General features: G+C 43.3%; 1 protein-coding gene across 1 annotated transcript in view; it reads right to left on the reverse strand.

Moving 5' to 3' along the window:
- Window positions 1–19,788, reverse strand: part of LOC309560870 (uncharacterized protein) — a 65,216-nt gene extending 45,428 nt beyond the window's left edge. Inside the window, exon 1 of the mRNA XM_082264556.1 lies at window positions 19,403–19,788. Within this exon, the coding sequence (XP_082120682.1) occupies window positions 19,403–19,737 (335 nt within the window). The 5' untranslated portion in view covers window positions 19,738–19,788. The remainder of the gene's footprint in view (window positions 1–19,402) is intronic.
- Window positions 19,789–20,187: the final 399 nt, after the last annotated feature.

A 20,187-nucleotide genomic window follows, 5' to 3' on the forward strand; every position in this document is an offset into this window, starting at 1 on the left:
CTTTTTTTTGTTTCTCTTTGAGGGTTTGTTGTTTCGGGGGAGCTCCTGTTTCTGGTTGAGCTCTGTTTTACATGGTTGGCTACATTTGGCCATTGGGGCATTCAGGTTATTTGTTCCTGTCTTGTTCCCACCCCTATATTTTTACTGCTTTGGGACATCCCTACAGTCTATGGTTAAGCAGAGCTGCGTCTGTCGATGAACGATAGAGAAAACTGGATTTTTGTAAGAACTTACCGTAAAATCGTTTTCTTAGAAGTTCATTGACAGACGTAGTACCCGCCCCACTACTTTTGAGTTATAGGGTCTTTTTCTGTCACTGCTTGCAACACAACTGTTTGAGTATAGCAGAGCCTGAGGGGTTATGCTTGCTTGGACAGCCCCTCTTGGCGTGGACAAGCCTTATTTCCACCTAGTGCCTATCCTTAGTGGGAGGAGCATAACCCGATAGTCTATGATTAAGCAAAGCTGCGTCTGTCGATGAACTTCAGAGAAATTGATTTTACAGTAAGTTCTTACAAAAATCCCCCTTTTCGCTCCCCAATTGTCAAGGAACCATGAACCAGACGTACAACAACAGATTAGTGAAAATAAGAAGGCTTTATTGAAAATCAAGCTGTAAAGCAAAAGTCCAAACGGATGGCGAAACCGAGGCAGAGTCCTTGCGAAGCCAGAGGTCAGGAACCAGCAGGGTAGTCAGACGAAGCCAGGATCAGGAACCAGCAGGGTAGTCAGACGAAGCCAGGATCAGGAACCAGCAGGGTAGTCAGACGAAGCCAGGATCAGGAACCAGCAGGGTAGTCAGACGAAGCCAGAATCAGGAACCAGAAGCAGCAGCAGTCTTAGAAGCATGTGAACACAGGAGGACCAAGCAAGGAACTGAAGCCACAGACCTCCTATATATATGAGCTAGGCATCCAGCTCCTCCCAGTGGGAAGGAGGAGCCGCAGGGTGGGAGGCTACAAGAAACCCAGAAACCAAGATGGCCGCCAGCAAAACGTTAGTGTTACAAGTTCTCAGGTGTAAATGAGGAGCAGGTGTGTTAAATTTGGTGTTATCACTCTCACTCTCTCATACTGGTCACTGGAAGTTCAACATGGCACCTCATGGCAAAGAACTCCCTGAGGATCTATAAAAAAGAATTGTTGCTCTACATAAAGATGGCCTAGGCTATAAGATGATTGCCAAGTCCCTGAATTTGAGCTGCAGCACGGTGGCCAAGACCATACAGCGGTGAGTGCACATGCTCAGCATCATATCCAGAGGTTGTCTTTGTGAAATAGACGTATGAGCAGTGATGGAAGGAACTGTGTTTCAGTAAACGGCATTACTTAACGCAGTTACTTTTGAGGGTAACGAGTAATCTATCTGATTACTCGTTCCCTCCCTGTAACGCCGTTGCTGCTACTTTCGGCTGCGTTACCGCAATTACATCTACCGCCACCAGATGGCAGTAGTTGTAATTGTAATTCCCCCTCTCCAGGGTCGGTACAAGGGGTGGGCGGAGAGGGCACCTGCCCTGGGCGGAGTGTTTAGGGGGGCGGGGAGCTTCGGCTCCTTCTGCATCTAAGTGACAGGCATGGTTGACAGTTGTCACCCAAATGATCTGGGCAAACTTGTTGCCGACTGTCCCCGCCCGCTGGTTTGCCCTCCACCTGCAGTGCTTGCTTCTCTATTCTTTCATCATTCTGGGTCTGGTCTCGGCATTTTCCGACAGCTTCTGTTCCCGCCTGTGGCTCCGCCCACTATCTGTAGCACTTCCCTAGACTTTGTGCTACGGGTCTGATAGGTGGTGGGCGGGCCGTGGGCGGGGACAGAAGCAGTCAGGAAATACAGAGACTAGACCTGGAATGATGAAAGCATATAGAAGCAAGCACTGCAGGTGGTGGGCGGGGACAGATGTCGTCATGCTGGGACTAAACCTGATGTAAGAACACTGACTGAAGCATTAAAGGTAGAGTGCAATTTTGTTCTGCTATTTTTACCTGGAAATGATTGCAGAATCAAGGAGTACTCAGTGGACTTTTTAATAGTTCCTAAAGTGACTTTGTGCTATTGGATTAGTTATGTTGGAGGCACTGTGCTTTATTCATTTGCCTACTTACTATTAGGGCTCATTTACACTTGCAGGCACGGCTGAGCCTCATTTTAACCACTCCCTTCCTCTCCCCTAGGCTGCAAAGTGTTCAGATGCCACAGTCATGATGCTTTGTATCAAGGCTGCAGGAACAATGCCTGTATTTGCATTACAGTTGTGCTGCATTTAGGGGATTAAAACAGGTGATGAGGAGGTGACATATCACCCTGCTCTAAAGAGGGATCTATGGGGACCCCTCCCTAAAGGGGGATCTATGGGGAGCATGGCCTGCTCTAAAGGGGATCTTTGGGAGACCCTGCTCTACAGGGGGATTTATGGGGACCCTGCTCTAAAGGGGGATCTATGGGGACCCTGGCCGTTCTAAAGGGGGATCTATGGGGACCCTGCTCTAAAGGGGGATTAATGATGACCCTGGCCTGCTCTAAAGTGGGATCTATGGGGACCCTGCTCTAGTGTCCCAGTACTAGTGTGCCACACCGCCACCACCAGTGTTCCACACCACCACCAGTGTGCCACACCACCACCACACTGCTGCCACCATTTCAGGCAGCAGGTACCAAAAACAAAACAAAATACAGTTAGTCACAGTTAGGAGGACTCAGACCCCCACAGTGTGCCACACCGCCACCACTATTAAAGGTCTCATAGAAGGTAATTGCATTATAGAATAGTAAAAAAAAGTCGCAGTTACTTTTCTGAGTAACTAATTACTTTTTCAATGTGGTAACTGAGTCAGTAACTCAATTACTTTTTGGGAGAAGTAATTTGTAACTGTAACTAATTACTTTTTTAAAGTAAGATGAGCAACACTGCGTATGAGTGCTGCCAGCATTGCTGCAGAGGTTGAAGGGGTGGAGGGTCAGCCTGTCAGTGCTCAGACCACACGCCACACATGGCATCAAATTACTGTCGTCCCAGAAGGAAGCCTCTTTTAAAGATGATGCACAAGAAAGCCCGCAAGCAGTTTGCTGAAGACAAGCAGACTAAGGACATGGATTACTGGAACCATGTCCTGTGGTCTGATGAGACCAAGATAAACGTATTTGGTTCAGATGGTGTCAAGCGTGTGTGGCAGCAAGCAGGTGAGGAGTACAAAGGCAAGTGTGTCTTGCCTACAGTCAAGCATGGTAGTGGGAGTGTCATGATCTGGGGCTGCATGAGTGCTGCCGGCACTGGGATGTTACAGTTCATTAAGGGAACCATGAATGCCAAAATGTACTGTGACATACTGAAGCAGAGCATGATCCCCTCCCTTTGGAGACTGGGCCGCAGGGCAGTGTTCCAACATAATGATCCCAAACACACCTCCAAAACAAACACTGCTCTGCTAAAGAAGCTGAGGGTAAAGGTGATGGACTGGCCAAGCATGTATCCAGACCTAAACCCTATTGAGCATCTGTGGGGCATCCTCAAATGGAACGTGGAGGAGTGCAAAGTCTCTAACATCCACCAGCTCAGTGATGTTGTCATGGAGGAGTGGAAGAGGAATCCAATGGCAACCTGTGAAGCGCTGGTGAACTCCATGCCCAAGAGGGTTAAGGCAGTGCTGGAAAATAATGGTGGCCACACAAAATGTTGATTAAAATGTGTAGTGCGCTAATTCTGTGAAACTTCTAAACATAAATATGTGAACAATAATAACACCAATGTCATTAATAAATAGGATGAGATATAAAACATAAAAGTCCATGAAGTTCAAAAAAGGTCCATATATGCAACAGTTCACATAAGTCCTTGAATGAAGAAATCCCAATACCAAACAAGTGATTTCAATGAAAACGAATGAGGGAAAGGTGTTTCAAGGTGCTTGTTAAAGTGAAAGTATTCCCCTTACCAGACGGGGGAAAAATAAGGTGCAATATATCTCCAAACAAAAAGATGCGTGCAGTGATATAGATAGCCCAGCTCTGCCCACCTCGTGGCCGGTTTGAGAGTAGATAAACTCTTACCAGATGACATAAAACTTAAGATGTATGGATAACTTCTGGATATCTTTCAGCTCAATGGTAATGACCGTCCCCCAAGCTTGCGGCTCCCTGTTGTCCTTTGGAAATGAAACTTCATTCAGGTGTTCACAGGTGATTTCCCAAAAATAGACAAGGGGGGACTAATAGTGCATTATCCTTATAACTTTTATTGCTGATACTCAAGATGCACTTACAGTTAAGACAATATAATAAGCTTGCTGGAACCCTGTAGATCCGTGGCCGCCTGCAGTGCAAACCGCGGATGTAGTTAGTGACGGCGTGCCTCCCCTCTGACGCGTTTCCTCCGAGCAGACTTCTACTGAGACAGGAGGGATGTCCACGCTGTCTCTTCCGCCTTTTAAATACACATCCATCTAACACAGTCCTTCCAGTGTCAGCAATGTAAAACAGGAAGTGGATTGTCTTTTGTGTAAATCGCTATAAAACCTTCTCGTTACAAAAATATATATTACCATCTGCATTACGTACATAAAAATACTAAAATATCCGATGTTTATGCTGTTATTTTCATAAATACAATGTTTGAGCACAAACAGGAAGTGATGTTAGTGCAAACCAAGGTCACTTCCTGTTCCAAGGTCACTTCCTGTTGACACCGGAAGGAATGTTTCTCTACTTCCTCTTCACCGTGTCACTCTGACAGGACGGTGAACATAGCTCCGAGTTTAAAATTCTCACATATTTGTATATATTAACTTGAAATTAGGATTAAAACCATATTAAAAACATATTAAACTTGGTGATGGTAAAATTACAAATATAAAATTAAAACAATATATTAAAATGACGCTAAAATCCCTTAAAAAACTTTTACCTAACAGGTTACCAGAATTAGGTTACAATCACATTATAGAGATTTAATTGGATGAAATTTGGTGAAATTTTAAAAAATGAAATAAAAGAGTTGATTAACTGTTGTTGATGTGGGAATTAATATCCCACTCTGTTGTGTCCCCACGGACGGTAGCTTTTGAGCTCATAAATCCAGAAGTTTTCCCTTCTGGAAATCGTTCTTTTCAAATTGCTACCCCTCCAATGTGGTGTGTATTTCTCTATCACAATCACTTGGAGATTTTTGTGTTTCTTTTGATGGCAAAATGTTGGGACAAATTATGTCCTGTGAATCCCTTGGCAATATTGGCCAAATGTTCTCCTATCCGTATACAGCCAGTGCGTATGGTCCTACCAACATATTATTGACCACAGCTGCACTGTAGGAGGTATACCACACCTTTAGTGTGGCAGGAGATGAAATGTTGGATCTCATAACTTTTACCAGTAACAGATGAGGAAAATTTGTTGGTTTTAATTGTGTTGGAATCTTTGCAGATCCTACAATTCCTGCAAGGAAAGAAACCCTTCATGTCCGGAAACATCCTTGGGATGGAGGGCTTCTCAATGGGATTTGGTGCTACAAGATGTTTCAGATTGGGAGCTCTTTTATATATCATTTTAGGTCTTTCGGGAAGCAATGGCCCTAGGACCTTATCTCCCTTTAGCGCTCCCCAATATTTTTTAAAGGTGTGATTCAGCCACTTATAGTTGCTAGAGAATTGGGTGACAAAAGCATAATCAAATAGTTGTTTAGCCTTAAAAGGGTTCTTTTTTTCTTTATGTACCACCAATTCACCTTGTTTTAATGGTCTTACTTCTTCTATATCTTTATCCAGATTCTGGGGGCTGTATCCCTTTTCTAGAAACCTTTGTTTTAGAACAAGAGCTTGTTTTTCAAAATCGGAATCCTCTGTGCAGTTTCTTCGAATCCTCAGAAACTGCCCTTTCGGAATGGATCTCAGCCATGTTGGATGGTGGCAACTGTCCAATGCAATAAAGCCATTTCTGTCAGTGGGTTTAAAGTAGGTCATCATAGAAAACCCAAAACCTTTCCTGGTAATGACCAGATCCAAAAAATTGACAGCAGTGGGACTGTATTCGTACGTGAATCGTATACCCCATCCATTGCAATTAAGATCTTCCATAAATACTTGTAAGGAATTGACGTCCCCTTTCCAAATGAATAGGGTATCATCAATATATCTTCTCCACCAAACTAGCTCTTTGGCCCTGTTGGAAAAAATATTCTTGTCCTCCCATAGGGCCATGAACAAATTGGCGAGGCTGGGAGCAAATTTGGCTCCCATAGCCACGCCAGTCCGTTGCAAGTTAAGGCAGTGCTGGAAAATAATGGTGGCCACACAAAATGTTGACACTTTGGGCCCAATTTCAACTTTTTCAATTAGGGGTGTTCTCACTTTTGTTGCCAGCGGTTGTGTTGAGTTATTTTGAGGGGACAGCAAATTTATACAGTTATACAAGCTGTACACTCACCACTTTACATTGTAGCAAAGTGTAATTTCTTCAGTGTTGTCACATGAAAAGATATAATAAAATGTGAGGGGTGTACTCACTTTTGTGAGATAATGTATATCACACGTTCTCCGCAGTTTTGTTGGGGCCTTTACTGATATATTTGTAAATGTTATTAGCAAGCACTTGTAAAGGAAAATATTGTTTGTTTTAGATTTAGCCTACATTCACACTTGTGTAGTGATGTCGCGAACATAAAATTTAATGTTCGCGAACGGCGAACATCGGCAAATGTTCGCGAAGCGGCGAACCGCCATAGACTTCAATAGGCAGGCGAATTTTAAAACCCACAGGGACTCTTTCTGGCCACAATAGTGATGGAAAAGTTGTTTCAAGGGGACTAACACCTGGACTGTGGCATGCCGGAGGGGGATCCATGGCAAAACTCCCATGGAAAATTACATAGTTGACGCAGAGTCGGGTTTTAATCCATAAAGGGAATAAATCACCTAACATTCCTAAATTGTTTGGAATAACGTGCTTTAAAACATCCAGTGTGTGTATACGATCAGGTATGATGTTGTATCGATCAGGTAGTGTAAGGGTTACGCCCGTTTCACAGTGACAGACCAAACTCCCCGTTTAACGCACCGCAAACAACCACAAACAGACCAGAACCGACCAAAATGGGACAGGAACTGGGCTTTAAGGGTTAGGGTTAGGTTTAGTGTTAGGGGCTAGGGTTAGCGTTACGGTGAGATACTTAGGGTTAGAGTTAGTAACCCTACCCCTACGCCTCTAACCCTAACCGTCTAACCCTAAGCACTAAAAATAACCCTAGCCCTAACCCTAACTCTAATTTTTTTTCTGGTTCTGGACATGCTACAGAGCTGAAACTTCACAGGTACACTTTTTAGACCCCCAGACACTGAATCACACAAAAAAAAGTTCTTAAAAATTGTCATTTTTTGATAGAGAGCCAATTATTGGAAAAATTAAATAAAAATAAAAAAAAATAAAACATTTCTTTGGATTTAGCGTCTGGGGGGTCTAAAAGGTGTACCTGTGAAGTTTCAGCTCTGTAGCATGTCCGGAACCAGAAAAAAATGACAAATTAGGGTTAGGGCTAGGGTTAGGGCTAGGGTTAGGGTTATTTTTATGGCTAGGCTTAGAGGGTTAGGGTTAAGGTTAGAGGGTTAGGGTTATGGTTAGAGGGTTAGGGTTAGGTTTGGTGTTAGGGGATAGGGTTAGTGTTACGGTGAGATACTTAGGGTTAGAGTTAGTAGCCCTACCCCTACCCCTCTAACCCTAACCCTCTAACCCTAAGCACTAAAAATAACCTTAGCCCTGACCCTAACCCTAGCCCTAACCCTAATTCTATTTTTTTTCTGGTTCTGGACATGCTACAGAGCTGAAACTTCACAGGTACACTTTTTAGACCCCCCAGACACTAAATCGCACAAAAAAAGTTCTTAAAAATTGTCCTTTTTGATAGAGAGCCAATTATTGGAAAAATTAAAAAAAAAAAAAAAAAATGTCTTTGGATTTAGCGTCTGGGGGGGGGGGGGGGTCTAAAAAGTGTACCTGTGAAGTTTTAAGCTCTGTAGCATGTCCGGAACCAGAAAAAAATTACGAATTAGGGTTAGGGCTAGGCTTAGGGCTAGGGTTAGGGCTAGGGTTAGGATTAGGGTTATGGTTAGAGGGTTAGGGTTAGGTTTAGTGTTAGGGGATAGGGTTAGGGTTACGGTGAGATACTTAGGGTTAGAGTTAGTAACCCTACCCCTCTAACCCTAACCCTCTAAACCTAAGCACTAAAAATAACCCTAAGCTTAGCCCTGACCCTAACCCTAACTCTAATTTTTTTTCTGGTTCTGGACATGTTACAGAGCTGAAACTTCACAGGTACACTTTTTAGACCCCCCAGACTATAAATCCAAAGAAATTTTTTTTTTTTTTTTAATTTTTTCAATAATTGGCTCTCTATCAAAAATGACAATTTTTAAGAACTTTTTTTTGTGTGTGTGATTTAGTGTCTGGTGGGTCTAAAAAGTGTACCTGTGAAGTTTCAGCTCTGTAGCATGTCCAGAACCAGAAAAAAAGATAATTTTTCAGTAGAGCAGGGATGGTGGGAACCCCTTTTACACCTATATGATCTTTTTTTTCTGGTTCTGGACAGGCTACAGAGCTGAAACTTCACAGGTACGCTTTTTAGACCCCCCCAGACACTAATCCAAAAAAAGTCATGCCTGCCACCGTATATATCAGTGGTGGGTGGGCAGTGGCACTGCAGTGGGCATACACTCTGTGGACCTGACAGTCACTGGAACCCAGGCAACTGCATTTATAAAAAATATATATATATTTTTTAATTTGCAAGCTGCTGTGCCACCGTATATATCAGTGGTGGGTGGGCAGTAGCACTGCAGTGGGCACAGTACACTCTGTGGACCTGACAGTCATTGGCAGCCCAAGCAACTGCAATAATAAAAAATATTTTTTTTTTCAATTTGCAACAAGATGCTGTGCCACCGTATATATATCAGTGGTGGGCACTGCATTGGGTACAGTACACTCTGTGGACTTGACACAGCACTCACTGCAATTATGACAGAGGAAAAAAATAATTTTTTAAAATGCAAGGTACTGTGCCTGTGCCACCCGAAATGAGTGTGGTGTGCACACAATACAGTCTGTGGTGGGTCTGTGGCCTCTCACACACAGCAGGCAGGCAACTGCAGTGCACAATTATATATATATATATATATATATATATATATATATATATATATATATAAAAAATACTCAAATACCAGCCCTAAAAAGGGCTTTTGGGGACAATAGATATATATATATATATATATATATATATATATATCTCCAAAAAAAAAACTCAAATACCAGCCCTAGGAAGGGCTTTTTGGGGTGCTGTCCTCACAGCAGGAGTGTACCAAGAACACTGACTAACAAGACTGGGAACACTGACTAACAACTGTCCCTAGCTATTAACAGCAGCAGCAGCAGCAGCACTCTCCCTGCTCTCACTAACACACTGCTTCAGAAATGATCTAAGATGGATGCTGCCCTTGCTTATTTATAGGAGGTGGTAGGGTCTGGGAGGGAGGTATGCTGATTGGCCTGGAATGTGTCTGCTGACTGTGAGGTTCAGGGTCAAAGTTTGCCTCAATGATGATGTATAGGAGGCGGACCGAACATCGCATATGTTCGTCCGCCGAGGCGAACATGCGAAGTTCGCCGGGAACTGTCCGCCGGCGAACAGTTCGGTACATCTCTACACTTGTGCTGCTGCACATTTTTGCATGTTTTTACATGCATTCTTGGTACGTTTTCATGCTTCATGCATTCTTTTGGGGTAGGAGGAGACTGGATTATATACAAAAAACTTTGCCAAAAACATTCTAAAAACACATGTACATGCTTTTTACATGCGTTTTCCATGATTTCTAGTTGAAGTCTATGGGGCCAAAAATTTACTGTGCAGCACCAAAAGAAATACTTGCACCTTTTCAAAAAAAGCGCAATGAGGTATGCTGCATTAATGTAGACAAGCACCATAGAGAATTATGTGATTTTTTACAAGCACCATAGAGAATTATGTGATTTTTATTGTAGTGCTTGGCCTTCTGGCAGCAAACACAGGAGGAAACACAGTAGTATGAACAGGGGCTTAGTGGTTTTCCCAGAAAATCATTTAAAATATGTACAGTACAGTGGTGATCGAAAGTTTGGGCACCCCAGGTAAAAATTTGTATTAATGTGCATATAGAAGCCAAGGAAAGATGGAAAAATCTCCAAAAGGCATCAAATTACAGATTAGACATTCTTATAATATGTCAACAAAAGTTAGATTTTATTCCCATCATTGACACTTTCAAAATAACAGAAAACAAAAAAATGGTGTCTGCAAAAGTTTGGGCACCCTGCAGAGTTAATATCTTGTACTGCCCCCTTTGGCAAGTATCACAGCTTGTAAAGGCTTGCAACATTGTATAAATGTGCAATATTGCAAATATATAAATAAATAATTAATAAATTAGATAATTCATCCTAATCTGAATCATACAGTGCTGTGAAATCAAGTGCAAATATTGAGAAACAAATAAATATGCGTGATAAAAATAAACATGAATAACCAATCAATATACCAATATGCCTTAAAATAGTGCATACATTAATTAATTATAAATAAATACATGAATAAATAAAGTTCCAAAAAAGTCCTTTAAGCAAGTATCCAGTGAAGGTGCGGTGTGCTTAAGTGCTCTTTAATGTTCAAACTGGTGACAATCCGTGCCAAAAAGATAAAGTGCAATGGTGAGAGAGTAGACTCCCCATGGATACTTCCACTTACCAGACTGCCAGGACCCCTTAGCAATATTGCATGTGGGTCAAATGCACTTAGTCCGTGGAGTGAGATATTTTCTTTTCCTTTGAGGCTAGTCTTGTGGACTCCAATACCCAATCTTTTCCTCAGTGGGCACAAGAATGTGGGACCATAGGAAGGAAAACTCACAAGAGTGTAATCCCGTTTCATAAACTTTATTAAATAATGCAGAAATTAAACTCACATTTCAGGAGTGATAACAAGCCTTTTGTAAAGATACAATCTCCTATGCAGAGAGGACTTCCAGACTTGCGGTGACTGCACGGGCTGCGCTGGTCCCGGCTTGCGTTCCACCGAGACCAGAAGTGACGTAAGCTTCAAGCGTGAACCGGAAATTTTGCCCTCCTCCAGGGCATTATCATGGCTCATTTTTGGTGGGGGGTGGATGTAGCACCCTCCTAGATAGGTGCTAGGTAGGGAGAGTAGTTTGCTCTGCCTGCTTATTGGGAGCAGCAGGTAAAACCTAGTTGCTCTCTCTGCTTATCAGGGGAGCCTGATTAATAGTTAGGCCTGCTCAATGTGCGATTCATGTGGGTTGAGGGAGTGTCCCCACTGTATCCAATGAGGAGGTTCGTTGGACAGTGGAGGAAACCTGGCCAATGACACACAGGCTCTGGTAACTGTCCCAGTGGGTTGGCGCAGTGAGAGGTGCATCACGGGATAGGGTATAAAATCTAAGAGCACATGAGGCAGGGGGTCTTTGGGCGGGAAGCCAAGTCCCAGAAGGAGGGTGACAGCTGTCTCCTCTTCTGAAGCTGTGGAAGGTGGTCACAGGCAGTTGGCCTAGTGTACCAGAAAGTGTGGCTGAACGCAGAGGTCCAGTGAAGGCTGACTGATAGAGTTTGGAGGCAACAGTGACTCTGGAAAAACAGTGTCCGTGAGAGTAAAGGGGGTGCCAAGTTTTAGAGAGTGAAGAGAATATTCAAGCAGGAACATTTAAAGCATCTTCACTTCAGTGACAGAGTGAAGCAGTGGCCTTGCCGCATTCTACAGTTAATAGTTGGAGTATCCCACTCATCCCTTCTCCTATCCAAGTTCTCAATAAAAACACAAAAACAACATCCCCTGTATTAATTATTGACTGAGCCAAGAACTTTCATTGCTGTTTATCTGCTGTCAGTTGCTAAGGGTAACCCAGGAGAATCCAGAAAGTGTAATTCTCAGCAGTCCCCTAGGGGGCAGTGCTACATGTATAATTACTATAATGTTATTTTTAAATTTGTAATACATGAAGGGTTCTACTATGTCATGATTTTGTGAGTGATTTCTCCTGCTGCGGCTTTGTGACTTATTAGAATTCCGGCATTCCCATTATTTGAGGTGTTCCTATATTCTGTAATGGTCAGAACCACCTGCCTGAGCAAAGTGCAAGGATTCCCAGGTTGTCAGGTCCCTGGCAACCTGTCTGTCATGCAAATTTCTGCAACATTCCAGTGACTGGATCCCAGCAAACCATGATGGAGTGGTTGGAATTCTGCGAACATCTGTATCCTGACTGTGAGGATGGCACAGATGGGGTTGCAGCATGAGTGACAGCTGTGTCCTCACCAGGTTATGTTTGCACTTCTTCAGGCCTGGGATACATTAACATAGTTACTTTCAAGGTAGCCATAAAGGGGGGAATAAAGGAGGGGCTGCTGTGCAGAAACAAGCAAGTGATTTACAGAGCAAAAGGCAACTTAGTGAAGTTGGGCAAACGGAGTGCATTAAAAAAAGCTCCTGGAATCTGGATTTCGATGCAAGTATTTCTTGGTCCAGAACTGTTGGCTTTTGGTGCCAGTTAGTTCTTGTGAGAACTACACAGTGTTAAAAATGATACACGGCTGCCAGTTGGTCCTATGTTGTAATGTAAAATCTGTATACCATTACTATTTAAAGAATGTATTCATCATTACTTTAAAATGACTGCCTAGGGAAGAGGAAAAAAGCTTTAAGTTAACAAGCTCCCACACCACCCGGGGTTCCCTTTTGTGGAGGTCTGAGGTTCCACTCTTGCTGTTACTCTCAATGGCCACCTAAGAATTTAGGCTGGTCACTGTACACTATGCTGCACACAAAGGTCAGGTAAACTATAGTAACCAAGGGGACCCACAACTGTGCCTGCAACAAGGTCACAGCTCATTAGTGGCACCAATGCCCGGCCTTATAAAAAATGGTGGGGGCAGTCATATTATGATAAAAATGTAGCCTGGGAGCAAATGTGGGTAGAACTACATAACATACAACATACATATAGAGTGCAGGGATCGGCCGTATGTAACATGCAATAAAGATTATAGAGTGCAGTAAGTATTTGCCATAGTTCCCCTTATATTGCTGGTCATTGGAAGATACGTGATGAGCCGGTGTTGGCAGTCAGTGAGGGGAAGTATAGCCCAGCATTGGCTGTCAGTGGAAGAATATCCAGGTATTGGCAATCATTAGGGGAAAGAATGTGCCAGAGTTAGGCTGCTGAGAGGTAGAATACTCTGGCATTAATGGTCTGCAGGTGTAACACTTGCCCAGCGTTTATGGGCCAATGGAGAAAGAATGCTTCAACATCAGAGATAAATAGGGGAGTGAATGCATCAGCGGTCATTGAGGTGAAGAATGGTTCAGCGGTCAGTAGAGAGAATGCTTCAACATCAGAGAAGAATGAATGCATCAGCAGTCATTGAGATGAAGACTGGCTCAACAGTCAGTAGAGAGAACAGTGACCCACTTTGGAACTTATTGGAAGAAATAATGTCACAGTGTCAGTAGCCAGTAGGGAAGAATGCCTGGCAGTTACTGGGGGGAAAATATTGGCCGAACAGTTATTGATCCTGGCATTGTTGGTCAGAGGTAGGAGAAAAGCCTTGCAGTCAGTGGAGAGAAGAATGCTCCAACATGAGTGGTTAATAGAACCACTCGTGCATAAAAGAATGCACCAAATTTGGTGGCCATTGGAAGTAAGAATGTCCCAGCATCCAAGGTCAGTGAGAGGAAGAATGGCCCATCATTGATGTTCAGTAGATGGAAGAATGCCCTGGTGACAGCAGTCAGAGAAAGGAATGTCCTGTCACTGGGGGGGAAAGAACAGTATCCTGGCATTGTGATCCAAAGTCATCAGTCGTGTATCATAAGATGTAATCTGTGGACACTAAATATGGAAGTCAATGTCCTACCTAACCCTCACCTTGTAAAACAATCCATTCAGTTTAAAATAGAAATGAAAGGCAACACATTTGTGTTTTTTTTTTTAAATCTTTTTTTATAAGTGATCACATTCCCTCAAGCCTGGTCATTGGAGGAGAGCAAGCTGATTTCCTAGCATAGCTAGAAAACTGACCATTGTGTGTTCTCCTGCTTAGTGTGGTCAGTTTTTAAAGTAGGTAAAAACCTTCTGTGTCCTGCTCCCCCCACAGCTCCCCCTAATACTCAACTGAGCCCCCTCTTGATCCAGCAATGTGCACGAGAGCCTCAGCTGTCCTGGAACTCCCTCTTCTCATTGGCTGGGACAGCAACGGGAGCCATTGGCTGCCAGTATACCAATGAGGAAAGAACAGAGGGTGGGCCAAGTCGCGGCCAAGTTTTATGGATGCATTGACCAGGGCTCGGGAGTGAGCACGCATCATTGCCCCCATAGCATGTGGCTTGCTATTGGGGGTACTGGTCAAGGGGAAGGAGTCAGGAGCTCCAGCAGGGAACCCGAGAAGAAGAGGATTGAGGCTGCTCCGTGCAAAACCACTGCACAGAGCAGGAAGTACTACATGTTGGTTATTAAAAAAAAAAAAAAAGCTGAACCTTTAATGCCACTTTAATAGGAAAGCGGAGGGACTGGCAGGACACCAGGGATTTCACACAAAGGCAGCAATACAAAGCGAACAGGATACTTTTTCAAGAACATGGTACAGCAGAGACATATCAGGAATATGAAATGCTGGGTTTACATATTCTTTCATTTAAGTCAAAGGCTGTCGGTGTGCAATTTTTAAAATCAAAAAGCTTCTAACAAAAAAAAAAATTATACATATCTCCCTGCTGAGATGGATGAACCTTTAAATGATATGAAAAAAATGATCTCATATATGTACATTGTACACACAAGTGTTTTAAAACCTTAGTCTGTCCAATATAGGAGAAACTTAGACAGCACACTGATTTCCAGGTATATAGATCCTTATTGATCTGGAGGCACAACCAACACACTGTACTTCACATTTTGTGCATGTAGCTATATAAACCACAACATGTAATACAGATACTGGGTTATAGGAAACTCCTCATCAGTCACAATGGAACATACTTCTGATTAACTGAACTGTATTGATGTGCTTTGACCCCCACATTTATATGAACTCTAAGTCATGTTGCAGAAATTTCTTTCCTTTCCTATATCTCTCAATATTGTTGTTTTTTTTTTTTTTTTTTTTTTTTTTTAAATATAGTTTCAGTATATACTTTGCTCTATAGGTTGTCCGCCTAAGATATTTCTTCTGAATGAGATATTTGTTGATGAGCCTCATCTTGGTTTGAAGAACAATTCCCCAGTGCTCTAGTAAGCTCCCCAAATGGCACTGATTTAACTGTGTTTGCTGGGTGGCAACTAGATGCTAATAATGGGGAATTTCCACTACATGGTTTGCAAATGGGGGGGGGGAAGGGGTGGGTGTTCCATGTTCTCATTTTTTGTAGCTACTACAAAGAATTTTGCCTGTGTGGGCAGGGCCACTCGCCCTGCACATGGAGATACTTTTCGCACACATGCCCAGGACCAGGCAGGGACTACGTTCATGTGAGAATCAAACATTGTGGTGGTTCCATGACTTAGAGAGGAGCTGTACTCTGTGTGCAGCATAAAACAGAGTCCTTTTGTAAAGTGTTGTTCTGTGTCATTGCACACCTTTCTCGTGCTGTATATTGCATTTAGGAGGGAGATCACCGAGCCCGTGCCCCCTCCACCAGTCCAGCATACCTCTGCCACCTCACTACCAGTGAGAGCGGGGTCCCACCGTGCACCTAGCGCAGACCTCATGCGTGCACTTAATATCTTCTGTACCATCTGCTAAGCTGTGGGTCTCTGTAACACAGGATACCTTCAGGGCACCGACCGCCGGGGAGGGAGCCAGATGTCTCATTGTGGTTATGGCATCTTTGAGAGTGGACAAGCTCCGGAACCTGGCCTTCCCTCTCTATTTATATCATAGTTTGAACAGACAAAGCTCAAAAGGCCTGGGAACATGGGTGCTAATAGTTAACCGCATCCCCAGTTACCTAATACACTTTTAGGCAACCTGCCTACACTTTCTCTCCCTTTTCGTTAGCTGTCCTTGCTATGAATACTCCCCCAATAAATATATATTGTGGGAGATTAGCTCGGTGGCGGGTATGGATGACCCCTTGGGGGGGTGCGTTTACACAGGGAGATAGCCGAGAAGTGGTTGCACACAACAGTTTGGTTTATTCTGGCAATTTACTTCAAACAAGTGCATGCAGCAAAAACATCCAAAATAAAATAAAACACAAAATAAATCCTTGCCACTGTGGGCGGCTACCTTCTCACACACAGGAACCTATCTAATGAAGTCTGTCTCCAACCTACTGTTGGGCAAACTTTGCTGATCCTACAGCAGACACTCAGTCCATTTATTTTCTCTTCTCACAGCACATGTTCATTGGACTTTCCTTTCACATAGAAAACATCCCTTTGTTTGTCTCTTCACACTCGTCACATAGCAACCATTCCTTTGCTTGTCTCTTCACATAGCAAACAGTGCATTTTATTTCTTTCCACATAGAAATAGTCCAAGACCTCACCTTGAGTAGTCTTCAGTCTTAATTAATTTCCCCTTCACACAGGAAATGTCCATTGGTTTCTTTTCACATAGAAACGATCCAAGACCTCACCTCGAGTAGTCTTCAGTAGGCTTCAGGAGGTCTTCCCCATGCTCACACAGCTTTCAGGGGGCACACATCTGACTGTCCTCCTCTCCCCATGCCCACACAGCGTCAGGAGGCAGCAATCCTTAGACTTCCTTTGGACAAATTATAGAGGTCTTAACTTCCTCATTCTGAACAGCTGAAGGCCTTTCAACTTCTTTACACCTTCTTGCTGCCTTTGCAGCCGACACCCTATAGTAATTGGTGAATTTTCTAAACCAGGTGGAAATGTATCTCCTGTCTGTGACTACATTCACAGATTTACCTGACTTCCTGTCACAATATATATATTGTGAGGGGTTAGCTCGGTAGCCAGAGAGGGTGACCCCTTGGAGGGGTTCGTTACACAGAAAGATAGCCGAGGAGTAGTTGAAAAACAACAGTCTATGGTTTATTCTTGCAATTTTCTTCATGCAAGTGCAAGCATCAAAACATCATAATTCAAAACAAAAATAAACCCTGGCCACTGTGGGCGTCTACCTTCACACACAGGAACCTACCTAGGGAGTCTGTCCCAACCTACTGCTGGGCAGACACCTCTGCAGCCGACACCCTATAGTAATTGGTGAATTTTCTAAACCAGGTGGAAATGTATCTCCTGTCTGTGACAACACCCACAGATTTACCTGACTTCCTGTCACATATCCCCCCCCCTTGTTTCAACCCTAGGGTTGGGACACAGGTTGCCAGGCACGCATGTGTCAGGCACTGCTCTTGACTCTCACTGATAAGCCTCCTAGTATCTTCCCAAGTAATGTTCAGTCCATTCGATTCTTTGTCTGCTTCAGCTGCCAGAGAGAAATCCTTCTGAGCAATCTGCTTTGCTTTTTCCATCAGCCACTGTCTTTCATGCTGATATGAATTAATTTCCCTCTCCAGTTCATTAACAAATGCTAACCTTTGTTCATATGCTTGTAGGGTTGGCTCTTTCTTTAAGTCCGTTAGCTTGTCTATATACACTTGTTTTGGCTGATCCTCTCCATCTTCATATAGCCAATTCTCTGTATCTTCAAGCTTCAGGATGAAACTGTTTCCGTCATCTTCATTGACAGATTTCTCATAAATGCCACACAGCTTGTCCCTCATCTCGTATACACATTCCTCAACTGCATTTTTGGCATCATTTCGCTCCTTCTCAAGTTTGTCCTGCATAACCGTCTGTCCTATCCGCCATGGAGGACCGTGATCCATAGGCAACTCAATTGTGCTAGTCTTAACTTTAATGTGTTCAACAGTCTTGAGCCGCCTCTCTCTGCAATCAATAAATGATTTCCACCAAGCTTCGAGAACCTCTGCTTCACTTAGCTTTGTTCCAAGTAATGTCTGTACAATTTCTAGTGGATCGGTTTTGTCTTTATCCACGCTGACTGCCCCCACTACTGTTTCTTTTAAGGTTTGAAGGACTCCTAGAGAGTCCGCATGTATTTTTAAGAAGTCTCCTAATTTGGACAGGGATCCTTGACATCTTTCTGTGACTTGAGTTACTTCTTCATACAGCTGTACACAATCATTGACTCTTTGTTGTAAAAGGGAATGATTTTCTTTCTTGAGCTTGGCTTGCTCTAAGATGCTGCGCAGAGGGCCTTCAATTTGCGACAACAGGCTGTCACACATTTCTTCAAAATGAGCCCTGTTTATTTTTCCCAGAGACATCCATATCATTCATAAAACATTCAATATTTAGAGGCAGATCTTGTTTATAGATTCCATATGCAAGTGCCACTGCAGTAGTTTCATTAATTAGCTCTAGACAGTTTAGCCCAGTGATCTGTGTGGTATCCATTAGACCTACTCTCTGCATCAGTGAAGAAGCATGGAACTGCAACAACACAGTCTATTACAGGCTTCTTCAATGGACTTTCTGCTATTGCATTACTTTTCCCTTGTAGCTCCTTTAGTATTTCCTTGATTTGGTTGAATTGCATATCTGCTGAAATATTTAACCGTTCAAGGTCACCTAGTTCCTTTTCTTTATTTAAACTCCACATGTAATGCATCTCAAAATCACGATCAAACTTCTGCCACCTGTCTTTCACCAGTTCCATTTTGGTAATATTCTCGGAAAGGCACTTATTAATCTGCTTCACGTTTTCATCAACTGCCTTAGTTTTCTCCATTAGGTGGTGTTTGCTTTTTTCTCCAAGTTTTATATCACTTGACTTCTTCACCAGATTTTCAGCCTGAACTGAGAAATCATCACTTTTCTTACACAGCTCCTTTGCTTGCTGAAGTTCTAATGATACATTTTCCAGTGCTTGAAGTTTTTGAAGGAACTGTTTAATCCAGAGGGGTGATTCAAGCAACATGTCATAAAATTTCTGATGCTCACTCAAGACAGACCCCAAAACACCGATCCTTTTAGAAACTGCATCAGGCAAACTATCCCATCCTCTGTTGCCTGTTATTCCTCTCCAAGTTCTTCCAACTGAGTCTTCATCTCTTCTACTTGCTGTTCTAAGGCTCGCTTAGACTTTTCTAGCTCATGAACGCTTCTCCCAACATCATTCTTGGAGCTGACCAAATCTTCCATCTCTGTACGCAGCTGTTTGTTAACTCTTTCTAGTTCAGCTTTAAGCTCTAGAGCTTCCTCCAAGGAGCGAGCCAAGAACAGGGCTTTGGTCTCTTTCTCATGAGCCTCTGCTTCTGCACGGTCACGTTCTTCATATTTTGCAGACACAGTCTTCTCCTCACCAAAGCATCTGATCAAACTTCTTTTGCTTCTTCTCCAGGTTGGACACAATCTGACGCTGGTGATCAAGATCCACACTAAGATCATCCAGTTCCTGCTGAAGTCTTCTCTTTGTCTTCTCCAGCTTGTCATAAGCAACTGCCTTTTCCTCATAGCGTTGATTAGCAGCTTCAAGGTCTTTCTGCAGTTTCTTTTTCACCTCTTCAACATTTTCTAACCAACCAACACTTTCTTCCATTCGCTTTTTCATATCCGCTATCTGAGCTTGCAGTGTTGAGACTTGCTTCGATAGGTTTTTCTTTTCTTCCTCCTCCTCTTCTAATTGTTCCAGGAAGCCATTTTTCTCATCTTCCATTTGTTTGAGTTTTGTGCTACAGCTCAGTTTTTGACGTGTCTCTTCTTGTAAGAGTTCTCAAGCGTCTTGCAGCTGTGATTCCAACTGTTTATCACCCCCTGCAAGTACAACAGGAGACTCCTTGTTGCCAGGGGTAACAACAAACACATCAGCCCCGGAACCTGGGCTTGCAGACAACGCCTCTTGCCCAGCAACACCAACTCCAGCAGTCTTCCACAAGGTGGGACAAGAATAAATGCCATGCCCAAGTTGACCACATTCCAGGCATGGCACCTGGCGATTTTCTCCTGTTGCTAAGGGAGACGGCACTCTCCCCACATGCCGAAACTCACTGGCATCCCTATGGACATGGTGGGCCACCTAACCTCTGTAGCTCCTCCTTCCGATTGGCACATTTCTTTCAGTTGCTATTGGAAACTGCATTCTCCCAGCTGCCTTTTGCTGGCTCTC

The sequence above is a fragment of the Pelophylax lessonae genome (genome assembly GCF_965119305.1).
Source record: "Pelophylax lessonae genome assembly, chromosome: 7".
Taxonomy (NCBI): Eukaryota; Metazoa; Chordata; class Amphibia; order Anura; family Ranidae; genus Pelophylax; species Pelophylax lessonae.